This window comes from Mya arenaria, chromosome 2, assembly GCF_026914265.1.
Source record: "Mya arenaria isolate MELC-2E11 chromosome 2, ASM2691426v1".
Classification (NCBI taxonomy): Eukaryota; Metazoa; Mollusca; class Bivalvia; order Myida; family Myidae; genus Mya; species Mya arenaria.
The window spans coordinates 40,371,085-40,395,185 of record NC_069123.1 but is presented as its reverse complement, the minus strand read 5'-3'; the positions used below and the strand labels follow the sequence as shown (position 1 = coordinate 40,395,185).

The 24,101-nt window shown below is 36.1% G+C and overlaps 2 protein-coding genes across 2 annotated transcripts; both read right to left on the bottom strand.

Moving 5' to 3' along the window:
- Positions 1–643: 643 nt before the first annotated feature.
- On the bottom strand, positions 644–10,498 carry LOC128222016 (glutamyl aminopeptidase-like). The gene is made up of 18 exons (XM_052930760.1): positions 9,882–10,498; positions 9,524–9,665; positions 9,073–9,210; positions 6,725–6,845; positions 6,307–6,461; positions 5,913–6,026; positions 5,558–5,692; positions 4,487–4,618; positions 4,111–4,289; positions 3,481–3,560; positions 3,055–3,203; positions 2,679–2,882; positions 2,472–2,545; positions 2,134–2,238; positions 1,765–1,935; positions 1,340–1,480; positions 1,067–1,148; positions 644–941 (listed from the first exon to the last, which is right to left on the bottom strand). Exons 1-18 carry the CDS (start codon positions 10,496–10,498, stop codon positions 792–794), a joined length of 2,889 nt encoding a protein of 962 aa, XP_052786720.1. The 3' UTR covers positions 644–791.
- A 1,033-nt stretch (positions 10,499–11,531) lies between these two features.
- LOC128221880 (protein Wnt-8b-like) lies at positions 11,532–22,645 on the bottom strand. Its single transcript, XM_052930520.1, has 6 exons — positions 22,413–22,645; positions 20,411–20,501; positions 18,075–18,213; positions 16,263–16,394; positions 14,513–14,655; positions 11,532–12,737 (listed from the first exon to the last, which is right to left on the bottom strand). The coding sequence occupies exons 1-6, from the start codon at positions 22,484–22,486 to the stop codon at positions 12,234–12,236; spliced, it is 1,083 nt and encodes a 360-aa protein (XP_052786480.1). The 5' UTR covers positions 22,487–22,645; the 3' UTR covers positions 11,532–12,233.
- Between the last annotated feature and the right edge of the window lie 1,456 nt (positions 22,646–24,101).

Below are 24,101 nucleotides of genomic sequence, written 5' to 3'. Positions count from 1 at the left end.
GATATGTTCCTGGTTGCTTGCTTCGACATTAAAAGAACACAGAAAACAATGTGTAGATAGTAATAAACAGAACTACAACAGTTTTAACACTTTATGCCATACAAGACAGCAATAAAAGTGGAAACATTTTTGTTTGGTTTTTTTAAACTGAAATAATGTCCTTGTTTTTTTACCGAATTTAATAAAAACACCTTAATTTAAATACGGCTGTTTAAGCGAGTTCCTAGTAAGGCGTAAAAATAATATGTTTATTATCGGTTGTATGCCCGCCCCGCTACCCCCCCCCCCCCCCCCCCCCCCCCCCCGCACACACACCATCACCCCCAAAGAGGATAGGTAGGTCAGATTTTTAAAAACTTTCTTTTTTAAAGCAAATTGATTCTTAAGATTGCTCTCTTAGCCCAAACTATAAATTATATGCTTATGAACATTACTACAATCACTATTAGCATCACTTAATTTCTGACTATTTAAAGAAATAATTCAAACAAATGTTGAAAAATATTTTTAAAGGCAACAAAAAGGTTAATAGGTTCTTTGCAAAACTAGGGTATGTCGGGAAACAAACATAATATCTTATACGCCTCACCACAGTCTCGACTTTTTTTTGCGGCTGATATATATTCCTTTGTACCAACAAGGCTTCTGAAGTATAATCTTTTTATTAAACAAATGTCTACTTTCATTTTCATCACAGTAGAGCAACATCAAGTAAATGAGCGCGTTTTATAATCCATTCATCGCATTGCTGTAAAATGTTTTAGAAAAAAGGAAGACCGATCCAGCTACTGTTAGAGCTGTACGTGTTTCTGGAGCCAGGCGACCACAGTGTCTTTATTTTCGGCCATCCAGTTGATGTTCCGCCGGATGCTCTCTAGTGCTTGCTTCCGGCCGCTCGATCCCGCACCAGCATCCGGGTACTTGGCGAAAAACGATTCAACCTAAAACGGGATTAGGGAAGGTCAATTACCTTTTTCAAAAAAAAAAAGTTTGCAGAAATACCAAATGGACGACTACTTTGTAATATGTAAATATTGACACAACAGTTATAGCCACATTTGAATACCTCTTCCAGTTGATACTCTGTGTTGAAGTCTGAGATAACACTTGGTAGAAGCCTTCCAAAATATCTCGAATAAAGGGTGAACCTGAAATGTAAACACACTGTAACCATTCACAGTTTCCTTATTAAATTACATATCGAATGAACATTTAGAACACTTATTTGCCCATTGATTTACTAGCATAAGTATTAAGATATGTTACTTCTCCAATTCTTACATCGTTCGTATTTCCAAAGTAGCTTTGACCATCAAATGAAATTACTAATAATATTTACCTGTCGACGAGGTACTGCCAGTTATTCCTGACCCAGTCCCACACTAGGCTCCTCCCAACTCGGTTACCGGCGATATAAGAGAGCACAGTAAAATAGTCCTGGGACCTCACGTACGACTCGTTCTTAGCATTCTCAATATATCTGAAAAGAATTTTTACATATGAGTACAAATTAGTACACAAGGATATAGTAATAATTACAGTTAGCACTTCGGTACTTAATAATCTTTACATAAGTTCCACAGCCGTGTATTTTATTTGTCTATTGGAAGCAAATACACAAATAATAATACTTTAAAGATGTTGTCTGTTTTTGTTGCAATACGCAGATCATTATCTTAATTTCTTAAATTTAGCATTCTTTTTATACAACTGAGTACCCCAACAATTTGTCAACGGTGATTAAACTGTGGGAAGAATACTGACTTCATCAGAAGCGGAATAGAGTGTGTTTTCGCCAGAGCCGACCGTAGTTTGGTCTTTTCTTGTGGCACGGGCTCGTCAAGATATCGTTGCCAGGTGACGTACCAGTCACGTGACGAGTCCGAGGCCCGCATTCCGTACGTGTACACCAGTGAACGCAGATTGGGTGGTATTCTAAATGACATGTGAAGGCATGTGAATGTGATTGATACCTGAGTATGTTGTAAAACGTTTATGAATGTTTAAAGTATAAAATAAAAACCGAAATGACCTGAAAAATATACTTGTCTTTTAAACACAGCTCTTATTAACTTCAGTCAACGCAATCAAAGTAAGAGAATACTGATGATGTAAAATTAAGTATTATCGTACGTGGTATTGAGATATAGCCAGTCCTGGAATTTCTGCTGGGCAGTTCTGATGCACTCCACATGACCATTGCCACACGCGAGCGCAATCACCGTGGACCGAAGTAGCCTGGAAATATCACAGGGATAAAGTAAGTAGTTGCAAACGTATCGAAATATCATCTTGGTAGTAAATCACACTAATGAAGACACAAACATGAACCCCACAAGCTAGCGCTCTCATTGAAACAAAATACTGTTATCTTATCTTAAAAACAAGCTTAATAATGTTTAATGTCACATGACGCATCAATCGATTCTTATGATTGACCAATATGTATAACATTTAATCGAACAACCTACTTTTCAAGATGAGTTCCGGAGTCATTCCAACCCAGTTTGCTATACAAAGCCGACACTTTCTGAACTTTATATTGCTGAAAGTTTTAAAAACATCAAAGTATCAATGTGAGAATTTGTCAATCCACTATTATTAACTATGTTAAACGTATAAGATATAATACTTTGTATTATATAAATGAAATAAGAAAAAAAATATGGTTTGGGAACCTGTAGCAGTTCATAATCTCCAGTAAATTCAAGCATGGCAGCAATATAGCTCAGTCCGCTTTGTGCACTTTCCAAAGGGAGATAATCGTCCTCCTTGTCTAAATATGACGTCATATCCAATGCAACGTCATAGCTTAGCAGCCCGGCTCGTGCAAGATTGAAAACATCGTTTATCAAGTTAGATCTGTCAGAAGGAGTAAAATCCTGAAATAAAGATGTTGTGTACACATTTTGAGAATGAAGCAATTAACAAACCATACTATTTTTTTATCAAATGAAATGTTCAATATATATATATATATATAACCGCCTTAGTATTATTTAACAAATTTATATACAGGTATATAGATGTGAATGTTTTAACAAACCTACGTACAAATGTTTTAGTACTAAGAACATCGGATATTCTTCTCCACCATTCAACTGGATAGTTGACGCGGTAGAACCCGTTCCCATCAATGTTGAACTTCACCCAGGAGTTGGGATTGTGCAACGAAAACCCCAGTTGGTTGGCCGATAATGTCACTTAAGAAAAAAATCATCATTTAACTGGAATAAATTGGTACCGGATAAGCAATATAAAGTTAGTAAATCTCGTCATTTTTATGACAATTTGCACATATGTAACAAGGCTCATAACTGTGGCGAATTTGACGAAGTATGTATTTATTCGACTGGAAAAATTAAATAATAGCAGGATTCGCTCAGCGGCGCTATTGTGATAGTTTAGTCTAAAGAAGTCATGACATTTTACACGCAAAATGCCACTACCATCATTAACGAAAAGAGCAAGGATCAATACCTGAGTCCGTTTTCTCCATCCACACATCGTATTTGTCTCCCTTGTTTGTTTTCAAGTCAACCTTGATGTACCACTTGTAACTAGAATAATCATAGTAGTCATTTACTAATAATAATGAAATGTGGATTAAATATATTTTCTTTCAAGAGAATGTTCAATGTTTTAGTAGAAAATGATTATTTTTTTATCGGAAGCTAAATCCCATAAAGATCTTTTTTGGCATCCAACTATAATGGTTATGATCTTATTGTCTTATGGGTTTCAAATAATGTGTCAGCTTACAGAAAACATTCAATGCGTGTCAACAGATAAGACTAAAATGCTACTGACTTGAGAGAGCTTAACTATTATTCAAATAATGGAATATAATGTAGAGTCAAATCCAACAACCATGTTGTGAAACGCAAAGGGCAGAAAAAAGAAGAAACATACAGACAACGTTAACAGAGTTAACAATTTATTCAAGAAATTGTCCGAAAATCATTTTGTAGTTTACCACATTTTAACTGCCAGTTAATAAAATAACATATTAAGAAGGCGTGTGTTTAAAAAAGGGTAAGTGAAATTGTGATCTATGTGTATAGAATATGTACAAAATATGTGTTGATGTTTATTTGGCAGTAAAATTACCGGAATTCAGAGTCGTTTGGGTCAAACGTGGCGGTCTTGTCAGCAAGAAAACGGCTCTGTGTAAGTGTGATTGTCCGTCCGTCCGTGGACACGGTCACGATGAGAACCGGAAGTCCCATTTGCTTTGTCCACGTGTCCATGACAGCCTTTACACTGTGGTTTTTTGAGGATCCTTGTATCTAGTAGAATATAAAAATTTCAAATGTTGATCTATCTCGTTTAAAGGCAAAAATACTAAAGCCTTACATAGACTTAATGATTGAAACACAACCTCGAAATACAATAATACAGACTGAAATTCACGACCTTTTTTTATTATTTAAAAAAAACACAAATGTATCATTTTCAGATAATGAACACAATATAGCATGCCAACCTGTCCTAACGCTTCCCAGAGATCATCCGTCTGTGCATTTCTGTACTTGTAAGTGTTGAGGTAGCGACTGATGCCGCCGAAGAACTGCTTTCGACCCATCCATTGTTCCAACATACGGATAACTGAGGAACCCTGAAGATATATGCGAATACGTATAGCGGGCGACAGAATAAAAGACAAAGTTAGTCAGTTTTTACGTTGTTAATTTATCATGTAACCTTCGGCAAGCGCAAGGGAGACAATACGAATAAAACATGAGCATTTATCAACATAGTTATTGGCCAAAACAAAACGACGACCTATAATAGCACCAAGGTCGTCCATGTGTTATTTCATTTCGTCGCCCAGAATCAAATGACAAACAATGTACGGGCGAAACTAATTGGCTCGATATCCCAGGGACCGGCGAAAATACTTCGAGCCTTTCGAATATCGAGCCAAGCGTGAATGCTTACATATAGTAAAACAAAATCGGTCCTTTACATCCAGTTCGAGCCAACGAACACGTGCCAAGCAATATCGAGCCAATGGTTTTCGACTATATTACGGTTGAACATAAAACCAACGACAATTGGCGTTGTGTCATCTTTTCGCATGAAGCGGGCGACAGCACTAAATAAAGAAAGCGGACCGTTATGGGCGTATTTCAAAATTCTTCTTTTCGTCACGAGGACTTGTGAATGTTTATGATGTCTCATATCTTATTTTAATTGTTGACCCGCAACGAAACGATTAAACGAGACAAACGAGACAAACTGGCAGAAACTGGCACTTATAATACTAGTAACACTATAACCATTCCATGTCAATGTAAAACATTCAGTTAGTAATCCCTTTCACTTGTAGTTATGACAACATCCGAATAAACAATTGCCAATCACCTCTGCTCCTAAATATTGCGTACACAGAATAATTAGCCGCTGAATGTGTTTTCTTCTAACGGATGAGAACATGTTATTTGGTTGTAAAATGTTTGTATAAATGATGCAATAGCGTGCCTTATCAAAATCACATTGCCCCGTTTGTTTTAATGTCAATGGCATTTCATTAAAAATCCGCTGAAGTAATTACCTTGCTGTATGATATTGAATCAAATACGGCGTTGATATCTGCAGGGTCTGTCACGTGGACGACGATAGGATGCGACGATACTCCGGCGTCCGTCTCCATCACCGGCTGCTCGTCTTCGAGGAGGAACTGAGCTGGCTGGAAATCAGACACAAAGAGGTTGGAACAATCTAGATATGCATTTACTTCAACCATAACAGTGTTAAACTTATGACTCTTGATTGAATGATTCTTCCCCTACTGTGTTAACGAATCTGACAATAGGCAGATAACAACTGCATTTAACAAGTATTTTTTCAAACTTGCGAACAAAACCAATGGCAAGACAGAAATTGTGTCGTCTTCAACAACCATTTACCATATTCCAGTCCGGTTCATGTTTGTCTGCTCCTAGATACTCCATGAATGAAGCGAACCCCTCGTTTAGCCACAGATCCTGCCACCAATCCATCGTTACCAGGTTACCAAACCACTGAAATGTAGCGCAATTTTTAAAAACTATGCTTCGTATTTGCAAAACGTTTGCTTTACTATGTTCTTACACCGAAAATAAGTTTAGAATATTTTTTATCTTTGAACGGTATTATATCTATACGCATTTGAAGGATGCGAAACAGTAATGGTCGTACTTATGCGACAGCTTTTTCGACATAAAAACACTGGCGTTGATGTTTTGGGTTGATTTGGCCTTTTCATAAGCATGCGCATGTGCAGTCGAAATGTTAGTTCTTTTCATGGAAAATCATGTTCACCTGATGTGACACCTCGTGCGCCACGACGGTAGCTACGCGCTGCTTGTTAGCGGCGGATGCTTGGCGCGGGTCAAACAAGATGTTCGTCTCTCTGAACGTGATCAGCCCCCAGTTCTCCATTGCGCCGGATACAAAGTCGGGAATCGATATAAGGTCTGAAAGAACAACGCTTATACCTCTAAGATTGTCAAGTATGAAAACATAACCAAACTGTAAGCAGTTTGACAGTGTTTAATCGCATAAAAACATAGCGTTACAGTCTGTTCTAAAACATTATTAACTTATTTTTGTTACGTCAGCCGAAGGAGTTCCATTGTCTATACTTTTGACAGTATCTCTCAGTTATGACTCAGCTTAAGTAATGTGATTCTTCACACGAACACACGTTCATTTTAACAGCGAGGTATTGTAATCTTACCCAATTTTGGAAGCGGGTAGGAAATATCGAACATGTCCGTATACAGATCAACAGCGGTGAGCGCCACCTCCAGGGCGTAGCGTGTCTGATTTACCCGGTCTGGTGGTGCGTACAGTCGAACCTGTGATAAACGAAAAGAGTAAACACCAATTTGTGATATATATAGAGAAAACACGAACCTGTGATATATGATAAGAGTACACATGAACCTGGGATACATGTACATATGAAAAGAGTACGCACGAACCTAAAATATATATATACATATGAAAATTGTACTCACGAACCTGTGATATATGATAATAGTACTTACGAACCTGTGATATATGATAATAGTACTTACGAACCTGTGATATATGATAATAGTACTTACGAACCTGTGATATATGAAAAGAGTACACACGAACCTGTGATATATGAAAAGACTACACACGAACCTGTGATATATGAAAAGAGTACTCACGAACCTGTGATATATGATAATAGTACTTACGAACCTGTGATATATGATAATAGTACTTACGAACCTGTGATATATGATAATAGTACTTACGAACCTGTGATATATGGTAATAGTACTTACGAACCTGTGATATATGATAATAGTACTTACGAACCTGTGATATATGAAAAGAGTACACACGAACCTGTGATATATGAGAAGGGTACACACGAACCTGTGATATATGAAAAGAGTACTCACGAACCTGTGATATATGATAATAGTACTTACGAACCTGTGATATATGATAATAGTACTTACGAACCTGTGATATATGATAATAGTACTTACGAACCTGTGATATATGAAAAGAGTACACACGAACCTGTGATATATGAAAAGAGTACACACGAACCTGTGATATATGAAAAGACTACACACGAACCTGTGATATATGTTTATATGAGAAGAGTACTTACGAACCTGTGATATATATGAAAAGATTACACACGAACCTGTGATATATGAAAAGACTACACACGAACCTGTGTTATATGAAAAGAGTACACACGGACCTGTGATATATGAAAAGAGTACACACGAACCTGTGATATATGAAAAGACTACACACGAACCTGTGTTATATGTTTATATGAGATGAGTACTTACGGACCTGTGATATATGAAAAGATCACACACGGACCTGTGATATATGAAAAGACTACACACGAACCTGTGTTATATGAAAAGAGTACACACGGACCTGTGATATATGAAAAGAGTACACACGAACCTGTGATATATGAAAAGACTACACACGAACCTGTGATATATGTTTATATGAGAAGAGTACTTACGAACCTGTGATATATGAAAAGACTACACACGAACCTGTGTTATATGAAAAGAGTACACACGGACCTGTGATATATGAAAAGAGTACACACGAACCTGTGATATATGAAAAGACTACACACGAACCTGTGATATATGTTTATATGAGAAGAGTACTTACGAACCTGTGATATATATGAAAAGATTACACACGGACCTGTGATATATGAAAAGAGTACACACGGACCTGTGATATATGAAAAGAGTACACACGAACCTGTGATATATGAAAAGACTACACACGAACCTGTGTTATATGTTTATATGAGAAGAGTACTTACGAACCTGTGATATATATGAAAATATTACAAACGAACCTGTGATATATGAAAAGACTACACACGGACCTGTGTTATATGAAAAGAGTACACACGGACCTGTGATATATGAAAAGAGTACACACGAACCTGTGATATATGAAAAGACTACACACGACCCTGTGTTATATGAAAAGAGTACACACGAACCTGTGATATATGAAAAGAGTACACACGAACCTGTGATATATGAAAAGACTACACACGAACCTGTGTTATATGAAAAGAGTACACACGAACCTGTGATATATGAAAAGAGTACACACGAACCTGTGATATATGAAAAGAGTACACACGAACCTGTGATATATGAAAAGACTACACACGGACCTGTGATATATGAAAAGACTACACACAAACCTGTGTTATATGAAAAGAGTACACACGAACCTGTGATATATGAAAAGAGTACACACGAACCTGTGATATATGAAAAGAGTACACACGAACCTGTGATATATGTTTATATGAGAAGGGTACTCACGAACCTGTGATATATGAAAAGAGTACACACAAACCTGTGATATATGAAAAGAGTACTCACGAGAGAGTAACTACTAGAGAAGAGAATATTAGAGAAAAGTAAACTCTTTTCGCTTTTTGATTCAGATTTCGCTCCCTATGAATAAATGTGTTGATTGTTTAACATACCCTTTAACATAATCAAAGCTGAAAAAACTGTAAGAACAGCGAACCTTGACATTAGAATTGGTTATTCCTTCTAGATATTTGAAGTCGCAGACGATAAAGCAGGCGAGATAGGTGCTCATTTTTACGGATCGCAGAAATCTAGTAGCTTCCAGGGAGCTGTCCTCAGACCAGTGGGAGGAACTCTGCATCGGGGTAAAAGTAGTTATACAAACATACATAACATAGGACTAGTGTGTATAAATGTGTGTGTAAAAATACAAGGGGTTGAAATTGCTATTGTTTATGAAGAAGGCGCACATTATAAACTAAGATGAATCGTCGTCAACGTCAACGCTCCTACATAGCACTTTGTCCTAGTAGAATTAGACGGTCATTTCGAGGCTTATTAGGGTATACATTGTCAAGTTGTTAACCTTATTAAATTTTGTTCGAAAAGTATTTTACTGAGTATTCAAGTTCAAATGTTAGGTCACTGTTCACCTGTATGTTTCGTACCTGCACTGGCATGTTAGATAGAGCAGTATACCCCCGACGATGTATCAGAGTCACTGTGTATTCGGCCTTGATGTTTGGCTCGTCCATACACGGAAACGCCCGTCGCGCGTTCACGGGCTCGAACTTTGTAGTCGCTATGGAACTAGTTTATATTGAAGAAAATGGATTTAAGCTGTCAGTTATCATATTCAGTATAATTTATCAACTCTCGCAGATAATATATATTACCAAGTTGTGATGGAAGAGTAGTCTCATGTCGTATTGGGACTTTGGATAGATGAAGAAAAGTGCTTATTTGCCCGTAACATTGCTAAGTGCACGTTCAAGAATGAAGAAAATTGTTACACATGACGCTTACCTGCTTTTCTTTGTAATATCATTCATGTAGGTGCTTTTGTAAAACCCAACAATAGACCTCTTCAGAGAGCCACTAAATGCAATCTGAAGTTGAACACTCGAGTTGGCCGGAATAGCGGTAACTGTTTCAATGACCCAGAATTGGTTTGGGTGATATTCAAATGTTCGTTTGATCGCTACATTTCTAGAAAACGCATCTACGACCCTTGTGCTCGAAATGTTCAGGTACAGAACATGGACCATCAACACGCGAGTTTCTTCGGTCACTCTTATTTCTATGGAAACATTGCCGTAAAACGTGCTTTCATCGTCGTAAAAATCCGGAAACAGTGACAGCTCATAATGGACAGGGCGTACAGACGAAGGTAAGCGCAGATTATGCCAAGGCCCATCACCATGGGGATCTACCGTCGTCGTCTTAGAAGCACTTCCGGGATTAGCTGTACTTTTGCCGTCTGCTAGTGGCGTTGTCGTCGGTTGCTGAACTTTTCCTGCCGATCCATTTTCTGCACCTTCGTCACACTGAGGCAGTAGTTTCCAAACAAGTATTCCAGTAATAACGGGTAAAACAATAACAAGGAACGCTAAAAAATATACCAGTCTTTTGTTAGCTGCCATATTTGTGGAAGATGACCTAAATTGAAGATACGACTGCACTAATAAAACTTAGGGGTAAAAAGGGTTGTCCTAGATGTATCATACACTTTTTGCTATAGTATAAGTATAAGTTATCATAACTTACTTCACAATCGTTGTAAAATATATAACGTTTAAACTAGAAACGTCATCTACTTTGTCCCTGTATTACTCGCCAAACACATTTCTATAAGCATGCATGTATCATATACTCTCAAACCCGCTATTGCTTATTACTATCAAGTTATATTTTATTGTGCAGGTCACCGACCAGAAATTTGCATCTATAAGTTATTTATGACATATAAACATGTATGTTTTAATGTTATATAAAGGCAACGTTTACACATATTGTTTCTTTCCTTTTATAAGATTCTCTTATATAGAGACTCATCAATGAAATAAAAATGATATTTCACTATTTCAACGACGTCATTTTGAAAATGAACCTGTGATCGCATACGATTCAATATGCTCTCGGACAAACTACAATTTTATGTCATTTTGATGCGTATTTAGGGACTTTACGCTACTTGCGAGAAGAATGTGCTTCGGTGCCCACGAGGTGAAATATATTGCGATCTTACAATGAGACAAACACTTTTCTATCCTCTATATATTCCTATATAGATTAAACAGTGATATAAGCGCCAAATAAGTTTAAGAAAGCTACCGATAAGTCGCAATTTTGAAGGACCCTCCTTGCTTATATGTCAAATTTATGTGACAGTAGCTTATCTAGTCTTTAAAGATCCAGGGCGTTGCGCAGAGATGTTAGAATGCACCCGTTTCAATATCTTCGTTAAAGTCTCGTTCGTGCTTGCAGTTGCAAGAGTACTCTTACACAAATATTATCTCTTTATAAAGTACATACATGACTGAAGAACAGTCGTTATATAATGGAAGATACGATATTTAATTACTTAATTATTGATACACGGGAATTGAACACAGAAATGAATTAATCAAATTTGATAAAAGGAATTATTTATCGTTTAGATTAAAAGTTCTTCCATCAAAAGAAATAAAGTTTATTTCAAAGTCAGTACATATCATATTTACAGATAATCTCATTTGGTATTAATCCTAATTGAGAAGTCAAGTCTGTATTGTAGACGGTAACTAAACAATAATTTACATCACATATATTTGCTAACAATAAAGCCAACCAAACAATTGGGTAGACGATTTGAACAGTAATAACAAGATATAGAAGTTTTGTAAGCGCATAAGCGCCAATAAAACCACAATCAGTCGAACCCCGTTGGCTCGAATTCGCTTGGCTCGAATTCCCATATCATAATACTGAAGGCTAGAATTCCTGCTTGGCTCGAATTTTCCGAGGCTCGAGGTATTTTTGCCGGTCCCTAGTTCGAGCCAACGGGGTTTGTCTGTAATTGAACATGAATATAGAATCATTTAAATCATCTTTGCGAAACATTTCTTTGTACTACGGACACTATATCTAGTTTATGTATGTACAAAGTAACTTTGATTGTCTGGAAACCGTTTTTCTCCGTTCGTAAGTATTTTAATCCATTCACAGAAAGGGGCGACGACTGTTGCAAAACAATAAAAACACTAAAATACCCTGTGTATTCTGTCCTCACGTAGACAAACAGCAATTGTTAAGATTTCGTGGACACTTCACAAGATTCATCCCAAATCTGTAATGGAGTAAGTAGCTTAAACAACGTTAAAATACTGTTCACGTGTTCTATTTACAGTAGTACCTAGTCACATTTCTCGTGCATCTCTTACAATCCACAGAACAGCACCACTTGAATTCACAGTCACAGTCATACGTCTCCTCTTGCACGTGCTTGCCGACTCGGTGCCCGCAATCGCGGCAGAGGCGCCGACAGCTCTGTCGCTCGAATTTGGTCAGATTTTTTCCACTAGCACCCTTCTCCAGTCTTAGACACTCACGACCATGTGTTCCAAGGTACCCGATGGAATTATCAGTCTCGCAGAAATTGGGAGAGTCCTGAAAATGCACGAGATCCTGCTTGGAGATTTTTGTGAGGCGGGGGTGCTGCACTTTATTACTGTACTGCATAAACCCACGCATATGGCGGAGGTCTTTTATTCGTTTGTATCGTTTCTTCAACTTGTCTCCGATCTCCCGGAAGCCAGCTAATTGTTTCCAACAGGTGCGCATTTGACAACTTCCGGTAACGCCATGACACTTGCAGAGTGTTCTCATTGTCCGCTTGACAAACTGTTAATGAAGAACACAATATATATGTAAATAAGAATATATATTTTATATTTTCATTGAAACTTAAAAATTTAAAAATGTGGGAAACTATACTGTATTTATGCCACTTGAGGCATACAAATACACAAAATGTTTTTGGTTTACTGAGGTACCAGATAGTGTTATTAATAAAACTGTGGTGTGAAATTTAAGCAAACATTTATTGAAAGCAATATCCTTCGAATGTAATTCTGGATATTATATTGGGGGAATAAGTGTTCGTGCATCAAAATAACGTTTACATGTATATCAAAGAACTGCTACATTAAATCTGTATGCAATGCTAAGCAATGTAAGGACAGGCAGGTTAAAATAGTTCGTGCCGAGACATGCCTGTCAACCAATATATCCTCAAAATGCCATTGGACTATCAGATAATCGTATTTCCATGGACATCGAAATTGTTTTGGAAATGAAGTTAAGTAGAGGACGTGTAGTTATCGTCTAGCCTATTCAACTCTGTGACAACCCAATGTTTTCACTATCTTGTTCCAAATGGTCGCGATGAGTAGGGGGAACCCGCCTTGTACACACAATTAGAAATGAAATTCAGCAGATAACTGTAGATGGGATGTTATGTCAGCAGAAAGAATACGTTCCCAGTGAGAAAGCTTATGCCAATAAGCCTACAGAAATAACGATTTTACAGAGTTTATTTTTTCTTGTTTAAGAGCGATCATCCATATTCTAGGCAAATGTTAGTTTGGTAGGTGGTCACAAAGTGGGACAAGAGGGTTTTCTCCGAGTTCTCCGCTTTCCCCCAGAGAACCAGACCACACTATCGCGCAACACCGTGCCAATACCAGTGACTAAGCATAAGTTAATATGACTTCCTTCACAATCGTTGACAAATAAATAAAGTTTAGACTAACCATATGCTAATGTTAAGCAAAGCAACTGTGTGCTGCGTTACTTAAATTTGGGGTTTGTATAAGTTATTATTGAACGCAAAATAGTAATGAATTTTAGTAATAATAATCATGTAAATGATACACGATCAACAACATGCTCTGGGCCAAAGCCCCGTAATGCATCACATTTCGACATTGAACTATTCGACATGATCTATTCGACATATAACGTATTATAACGCTCGCTGTCGGTGTGTAGAAATTCATAAGACAACATTGAACCCTAGTGTTACAGTTCAGATAAAATTGTAAGAGATTCTATATTTGACTCAGAAACCCATGCGTAAGTCGTTAAAATAACACACAAAAAACTTAATTTTAGAATTCAAGCCAGCAGCTGTACTAAAAGTCAATAAGTCATGACTAATACTGTTTCTGTTTCCTCAGAAGACACACATATTGTTTTCATTTTCAAGAACAGCACTCTAGTAATTGGATTTGTACAATCCAATTCAATACGGTTTTACAATACAAGAAAAACTCATGTTTCATGTTGTACTGTAAGAACTTTTGTAATCATTTCAGACTCCTTTCATAACGCACTGTCAATGTAACGCTTGCAAGAGATGTGGCTGAACATAGACTATGTCATAATTGCGAAGTCATTGGAAGCATGACAAGAGTCTACGTTGGTATTTGGAATTGTGTTATATTGTTATATGGCTGTATAAACAGTACAATGCACCAATCAAGACCTATGCAAGCCACTACACTGTTAAGCTGTGTTGTTAAATTTGAAATTGAGTTGTCTTTCTGTATAAATATAATGTTATAGTTATCTTCGAGATCCGTTTAAAATTAGACCGGTTTGGCCTTAAGCTGTACCTTATGACCCGCTCTCTCGTTGTGGCTCTTGACGGCCTGTGAGATGTCTGAATTAGGTTGCCCTGTCCCTAGGAACATTCGGGACACTTTCTCCCCGAACTTCACGTTGTGGCTGCAGCCGCCCCACTTCCAGCGAAGCGTGTCTGAAAACAAAACGGTTGCACTGAACACTTTTAATTGCACTATAAACACTAAAAATCATTAAAATACAACCTTCATTTAATGCCAATGAAATTGCAGATAGGCAATCATTAAGAACTGTGCTTAATTATTAAGAATTTAAGAACTTTCGTGGGTATTTTAAACGCCGCCCACTGCCACTCATTCGATACACATTCCCCACGCCTGATTTGGCGTTGACAATGTGTAAGCCGATGAAGTTGTATACTAAATAACGTATTAAGATTTTTATTCATGCCATCTAACTATAACTCGGTTAGTTTTTAAAACAGTGTTTCGATTCATGTCCAGTAAATTCGCAATGGTACTTCATTGGCGTACTTTCAGTGGTTATGAACTTGGTGTGCGGTTGCCCTGGATTTGTTCCTTAGATAATGATAACCAATAAAACAACTGCGTCACAACATTAATAAAAGAAGACGGAATAACTATAATTCAACATATACGATGGTAATGCCTACCATTTTCCAACCATTTTGGAGAACGTGTATCCCCATACACGAACACGTCTGACACTTTTCGTCTAGGTCTGTTCTTTTAAAATTCTAGCGATGTTGAGAACCCTTACCTACATGTTACACTTGCCGTTGAGTTTAAAGGGAAATATTTGTTTAAATGTGTACGAGTAGGTAAATTAGTCACGTTACTCGTGCCTTTGTACATTTTAAATGTGTACGAGTAGGCAAATGAGTCACGTTACTCGTGCTTTTGTACATTTTAAATGTGTACGAGTAGGCAAATTAGTCACGTTACTCGTGCTTTTGTACATTTTAAATGTGTACGAGTTGGCAAATTAGTCACGTTACTCGTGCTTTTGTACATTTTAAATGTGTACGAGTTGGCAAAATATTCACGTTACTCGTGCTTTCGTACATTTTAAACGTGTACGAGTTGGCAAATTAGTCACGTTACTCGTGCTTTGTACATTTTAAACGTGTACTCGTAGGCAAATTAGTCACGTTACTCGTGCGTTGTACATTTATAAAAGTGTACAATGTTCACATACTTCGATGATGTAGCGGACAAATCTACAGTTCGGTCGTAATAATTATACTTTTCACCATACACAGCAAGTCTAGTTAAACATTATTATCATCATTGTCACCGTTTTAAGACTCGTCAACGTCAATATCAGCCTAGGAGTAAAACAGGAAAACATAAATAAGACCTGATAGCAGCAGAAGCATCCTCATTTGGAGCTATTATTGCCATTAGTAACGAGATTAAACTGATTTCACAGTGTTGGGGGCGTAGCATTCATTGCGTATTTTTCTTTTATTTGGTGATGACAACACATTTTAGCGAATTTTCACTTGTTAATGTTTGTACTTTGTAAGATCGTGTTGTTGTTTTGTGTTTTTAACTTGTTTCAAAGATAATAATCTGATAAATTAAAGATTGTTCGGAAATTCACCTCTATACCGCTTTTCCCCTTTAAGTCTCTACTCAGAACAACACATACATAGTTCATCTACTAGTTCATGCGTCTTGTTTCCATAAGATTAATAAGTGCCAGAATTAAGCATTATGCAATAGTGATGTTTTATTCAATAATTCAGCTCAACCATACCAGATGCATAGTGGAAGTTTCCACCTTCACCACACCCACACAATTTGTTGTCGGGGCGGCTGCAGCTCTTTGTGACAGAGTACATCACACCTGCCGCAGTTATCGCCTGCAGAAATGCCACCTCTTTGGCTGCTGTAATAGACAAAATAGTTATACGTTTAGTTTTTGCACTAATATTTTCGGAGCATTGTTTCTCTTTAATGTCTAAAAGGTTATTTTGGTGAAACATTGGCTATCAACGAATCGATCGATCGTGAATTCCATACTTTGTAATCATTTGAAATATGTTGAAACTAAAAGTTTAGCTAGGTTTATTTGAAAGTACATTTATTCGCTCGACCATTGTACTCAACTGTAAATCTCCATGTCTCTAGATTTTTCTATTTTTAAAAAGATACCAAAATTCTTTTTAAATAATATGGTGGCATATTACTGCCGTAAGATAACCGGATAGCGTTCGCGAATTGTTTAGTGTTTACCAATTAATTTTCGCGATAATTACGAGCTATCTATCTAATATTCGCGAAACTATTTTGAAAAGATAAAAATCATAAGACTAAAAACAGCGTAAAAGTACGGAAATCCGTTAGGACGATCGCCTATGAATGTGTTGATCTGAAACGCGATACTTGATAGTACGATGATGAAAACGCGAAATCACGAAACTACGATGGTGAAAACGCGACAGTACGATGATGAAAACGCGATAGTACGATGATGAAAACACGACAGTACAATGATAAAAACGTGATAGTACGATACTACGATGTTGAAAACGAAAAATCACGAAACTACGATGATGAAAACGCGAAATCACGAAACTACGATGGTGAAAACGCGACAGTACGATGATGAAAACGCGACAGAACGATAACGAAAACGCGATAGTACGATAATGAAAACGCGATAGTACGATAATGAAAACGCGACAGTACGATGATGAAAACGCGACAGAACGATAACGAAAACGCGATAGTACGATAATGAAAACGCGATAGTACGATAATGAAAACGCGATAGTACGATAATGAAAACGCGATAACACAATGATGAAAACACGACAGTACGATGATGATCACGCGATAGTACGATACTACGATGTTATAAAACGCGAAATCATGAAACTACGATGGTGAAAACACGATGGTTTATCGCATTATCCTCATCGTACTGTTGTATTATCGCGTTTTCGTTATCGTATTATCGCGTTTTCATCATCGTACTGTAGCGTTTTCACCATCTTAGTTTCGTGATTTCGCGTTTTCATCATCGTACTTCCGACTATCGCGTTTCAGAACACATTCACAGGCGATGGCCATAACGGCATTCCGTATAAAAGTGCCTAAAGCTGCTACCTATTATCCTTCTTAGCTGTACAACACTAACATGTTAACTAGTTATGGTTTTGCGAATTCCACTAAATAAGTAACATAATAACTGGTTAACTAGATAAGATTCGTGTAACCACTTAGCTTTGAATGCACTTTTCGCTTCTAGCAGTAACTGGTTATCTAGTTATGGTTTGTGAATTGCACTTAATAAGTAATATTATATCTGGGTAACTTAATAAGATTCGTGTTACCACTTATCTAGTTATAATGTTACTTGTTAAGTGGAATAAGAAAATCACAACTAGTTAACCTGTTAATTTGTCTTGCGAACGTTAACGTGTTATCTTACGGCAGTTATATGTCACAATAAAATAACATTTAGAGCTGTTAAATATGTATACGGTCGTTTAATTTGTTGATTGGTAAAACGTATCGTGTGTAGTCAAACAATTATAGTCACGCTGAATACATTTGAACTGACCCCTGTTGTTTGTTGTTGCCTTGACGACGGAGGTGGCGGTGAGGGGACAGTTCCAAAGATCCCAGCGAAATTGGTGTTTACACTCAGATACAGCGGCCTCGAGACCCGTCGAAATTGCTCCAACTATCTCCAGGTAACTCTTTGAAAGTACATTTAAATTATTATAAAAACTACAGCAATAAAGAACAATATAAGGTAAATATATAAATAAACGTGTTTAAACATAAATCATCAAAGCTACAGGAAAACATATACACATAAAACATAATTATTTTGATCATGTGATTATTTACTGGTAGCCTTGCAGCTGTTCTCGTTGATAATTGGACATTCGTTACATTTCCAGTATCTGATTGTCCTTTATCATTTTAATTTCGACTTATTTTTTTTTATTACGGTCGGTTTCTGCAAATCTGAAATGAAACTACTATATCAGTATATTTAGTTGTATTTGTTTTTATTGTTTAAAAGCATGTTTTGTTTCGCTGTCAATGTTTTTTGATTTGTTCGTGAATACGCTGAGTTAATATGATAACCAAACTATCACCACATCTGTTTAAATACGTCCGAAAAGGCGTATTCCCGTGCTAGACACGGACAGATATGATAACCGGTTTATGTGAGCAGACTGATTTTTTTTTATATCGTTTTCTTTTTTTAGTTCAGATTCAATTTATAAAAATAACAACTAACATTTGCACTTGAAGATTTCTATAGGCCTATATCCAAACTTACACTTAACTTTCACCTTTTGACACACCCTGATATTAACAATTCCCACGGTTGAGATGGAACGGCCCGATAAGTATTTCATACATTGAAACAAATATGCACAAGAAAGCAACTTATGAATGAATAAGACATGCTAAACAAGATATATTACTTTGATTTTTATCACAAATCCTTAAATTACTCAAACTCACTCGCCGTAAAATCTAATGTGATTTGTCTTTGTATTTATTCTACTTATCACAATTTTAAACAATTCGCTAAATAGGATTAAAATGCCATCGATAAAAGGATTGGACGATTTCTATTTGTGCTTACATACCAAATTGTTCAAACAAGGTATTTTGTTTTTAAGTTTACATAATTCTCATTAAAATCCAATTACATTGTACGGACGTTCCGCGACTTTGCACGTCAACTGCCGTGATCTATCTTGTGGCAACATGCAGGCAAGTAATTCGTAATTCTCTGAGGAATGACAAAACCTTTGACGCATTTGATTTGCATTTTAACATGAACGTTCCAAAATCGATGCATGAACCGTCTTATATGTTGCCATGCTTTAAACAGAATGTGACATTAATCCGCAGCTTTTTGATGATATTTAAAAGATAATAAGGGCCATATTTCTTTGACTGCAAAAACTACTTCCGGTGCCTTTATCTCCAAGCGGTATGTTTAGTATACGCTATAATGTTCAAGACAGTGGAACAACCCCCAATTAGAGAGACACGCTGCTGATCGGGAAAACCTGATTAACGTTATGTTACGCTCGTTAAATGGTACGATCAGTGTATAAATAATGTGCAGTATGAATCGGAGACCGCACGAAGTGTCCCTTAGTAGCAAAGCTGAAGACGATAGTTTGAGGGTCGTTGTTTAGTAATGGAAAAGATAACAGAACAGACAGTAAAGAAAGTTTAAATAGACCGATCTCAAAACAATTATCTTTTTTTATAACCAATTTCTTAAAATTTTGCCCTAGATTTTTATTTCACTGTTGGTTAGATTTCAAATAAATAAAGGATTCTATTTCATTAAGATTGTCAGGTCAAAATTTAAAGCTTGAATAATAATTTCCATTTTCTCTTAATAAGATAAAACTCATAAAGAAATTATCCATGAATTATATCCTATAAACGCAAAAGCGCATGTAAATGTGTTTACTGTGTCTGGTTTTCTAAGGCAGATTATTACAGTGACACTCTTATTCAAAATCAATACATATACATATATAACAAACATAAATTTTGAGTGATAAACTTTTAACTACTTACTTAATAATGCATTTATGGATAATATTAATTACTGATAATTAGATTGTAACCATGTATTTAAAAGCTGTAAACGGAAAAATATTAAATGATTAGTGAGTGCTAAAAGATTTACTGTGATTCATTATCGCCTTATAAGGCAGAAATACCGTGTTTTCTGCACCATTCTTTCAAATTAAAGCCGGTATCATTCATTTTACATTTTAACATGTGTTTATTTTACATGTATTCGTCCTTTTTGGCACATTTATACTATTATATTAATTGTGGTAAATCTTATTTGGGAGTAAGAGTGCATCTTTTAATAAAGTACCGACGTCTTTTGTTAGTTACCTTGTTTAATTCTTCTTTGTCCACAGTTTCTTCCGATGGTTTTCGTTTTGCGCTCCCATCTCGTGACATTAACATTTGGTCAAACGAGGACCTGTCGAAAACAAACTTTTCATTCTTCATTTGTTTAAACAGATAATGCATCGATTATAAAACGCAAAATTATTTTGAATGGGGAGTAATTTTACACATTCACGTGCACAAACGGAATAGCTCAAATGAAAACTTCGATTTGTCTCATGAGTTTTTAAATGAAAGTGATGGAACGGGATCGCTGGAATTGGCTGATGAACAACGGTTGTTTCAATTATTCTCTGTTTAAGCCAACCAATGTACAAGTATGTACTCATTTTTGACACGCGCTTTCATCGTCTGAGAAAAGTGCAAAGTAGACTAGTTCACGCCCGAATTCAGTTTATAAAGATAAAAAAACACACACGAAAAACTGCAATATCATTATCTATATACATGTAGAGTCATTTCGGACATTTAGTAAACATATCAGTTATCATAAGAAAAACCTCATTCAAGTGATACCAAAAATATAGTTAATTTAGTAAGCAAAAATTCAATTTCAACAAAGTTTATAAAAATACGTTGCCAACATCTTTGAACTACTTCTTTTAGTTGGAGACTCATTGGAAATGTCAGCTGTAGACACAGCCGCCTGATTCGCGAGTTCATATCCCCCATGGTGAGCATTAACTCTGGTTTTGTGCGCTCTTTTGTTCACAAGGAGGTAAGCTAGTTCATTTCTAAACACGCAAAAGTCATAACTCTTTTATTATCGACCTAACAATACGACAATGAAAACTACAAGCTAATTAGAGCTAAGCCCAATAGACAAGAGACAATCGTGTCATACAGAACATGCTAGATATCTCTACAAAGATGATAGTTCGCAAAATCATTCGCGTTTTTAGAACAGAGATTACATCTGCTGTCTGTCAAATGTTTGAATTTGAAAAACAATATTGAGATATGGACAAACTGGTTATAAAGAAAGAGGGACGATCATCCCATTGTAGCGGAATATGTTGAAATATTAATTAGCTAATCACGCACGTCAGGCGAAATATCAGGCGGCTATTATTTCAGTCTAGTTCAAAAACATAATCGCTTCGATTGCTATCTTGTTCAAATCTTTGAGGATACATTTATACATAGCAGGTGACTGTAATTCAACGTCTTTTAATATAAAACAAATTCCTAGTTTAATATTATAGCGAATTGATTAAGTTTCATAATAAAAAAGAGCAATCCTTTATCATAACGCAGTGTTGTAAATTAATGTTTTTTAAAGTTATTAAAGTTATATAAGAGGTCCTGTTGATTCTCTCATTAAAATGGCTCGATTGTTCAGAACAATGTTAAAGTTAACAACGGGATTAACACATCGTTGTTAACTTTTTATGGTGAACTTTTTATGATATGCTCGTATATTTAAATAAAATCAAGTACAGCTGAAACAGCCGTCTCACCTTTTGTTAGGAATACTTCAGACTATATGTGTATTTGTGGAACTTTAAGAGGAATGTTGATTTGAAAGTAGACAACGATAACGTTAACGACGTTGTTCACTTTAACAAAGTTGTTACTGAACAATCGGCCAAATTGAATTTCAAAAGAACATATTCACTTTGACATTGTCATACTTCTACATATCGACGAATGTAACATACAAAACAATGTAAAATGAAATGAATCGTTTGTTTTATTTAACTATTGACTTACTAGTATAAATCGCTTCATTTGCTGGGAATGATGACTTTATTATATTGTTTAAAATTGTGATGTTTTCTGCATCTGGACTATTTTGAAATACTTTAGCACATATAAAATACATACACACCCTTGACATTAAAAAACACATTGTTTTGTCAGCTGATTTTTTTAAGACATATCGCAAAAATAATGTTAGACATTTGAATTGTAATTATACGTTTTTAGTGTTTTGTATTCATTATTTTTAGTTTATTTAAATCAACAAGTCTAATAATGTTACCTTGTTTTTGCGTTAGATCCAGTATATAAGGAAATGAACACAATAAGTAGACAGGTGTACAGATGATTTCTCATCGTTTAATGATAAACACCTATTAAAGCTATCAGGTTATCATAGTTGTAAATACAGTTTATCAAAATTAATTTCACACATTGCAAAGTCCTGATTACCAATGTATTTTCTACTAATGAATAATACCCACGTTTGGTTAAACTACCATACGGGCGGGTAGACAAATACAGGCAGTTTACTAATATCTATTATTGTATGCGATTTTTGACATCTAGTGCTGGCATAGCTTATGGATTGACAGTTACTAACATGAATTCCAATTTAAAATCGCTAATTGGCCTAAACTGTTTGTTTGGAATAAATGTTCGAGTTTTTAAATCGTTGAATAAGCTAATAAGCCCTGAACTGGCGCGACGCGAACCAGAGCCTTGTGTACAGGAGATAACGCCATGAGCAAGAATATGACAAACCCTTATATTCACGAATTTATTTAAATGCCAATGACAAAGTGGTATCATATTAAACGCAGAATGTCTTTTTTTTTCATTTTGATGGCGCACCTGAGGAGTTCGATTCGTCTTCTGCAGTCAACTGTATGAAGGAGGCTATGTTTTTTAGTTTGGCCAAAGTGAGCCGAAAAGTTTATTGATTGGTCAATACTTTTCCAAAACAGAGTTTTAACAATAAAATAATTTAAATGTACAAAATAACCAATCAATTACAGTCAGCATGTTCACTAGGTAACCAGCAGGTTATCACATACACACGTTAAGTATTTGATTTCGTCAAATTTGGCCAAAGTCTATATGTATCCAAGTATTACTATTAACTAATATTTACACCACAACATGCATGCTTTAAATGAACCGCCTTTCGACAATTGCGTTTTTCCGATGAACGCAACATCTTCGGATATGTTCGGATCGCGAATAATCGCATAACAATATACATGTGAATTAAAATTGTTTATTCTCTTTTTGTCAATTTTACATTTAAATGTGATTGATTTTTTCCCGCGTTACTGTGACGTCATTTGATAGACTGTTTCCGGTTATGATCGGGTCGTTCTAATTACAGAATGGGAGGGAAAGAATTACTGTAATGTTTTTTTAAATGAAATAAACTTTTTTTTAAGATTTTTTGAATGAAATAGTGAACTATTGAATTTAAGTAATGCATTGCATAATCGATGTCCTTTGGACTCCACACACTTCAACCAGCCCTACTGCGTTCATTCCCCGATAATGATATCAATCCCGCATTTCATTATTATTCAACTTTGAACAAACCGAATAATTAACAACTTTCATACAACTGGCCGAACAGTTTAGAATTTGAGTATTTATGTCTTACAAATAGGGATATTCTGACGTTGTATCTGACGTTGACGTGATACATAGAAGTATTATAATTGCATGTGGTTTGACTGGAACTGTGTATGTGCTACTCTCTTTACGCACCCTAGCACCGGTTTAAGCGGTATCCCCTTTTCAAACCATGTTATGCACCCGTAGCCCGAATTATTCAGATAATACAAGTGTCAGCACGGATGTGTAATTTAAATCACGAGGGCAGTAGATGAGGTAATGTTTTGTCAAACGTTGTCATGGGTAACGCTCAATAACTTACGTGCGGCGTAATTGAATAGCGTTGATATATACCCGCATAGTCTAAAAC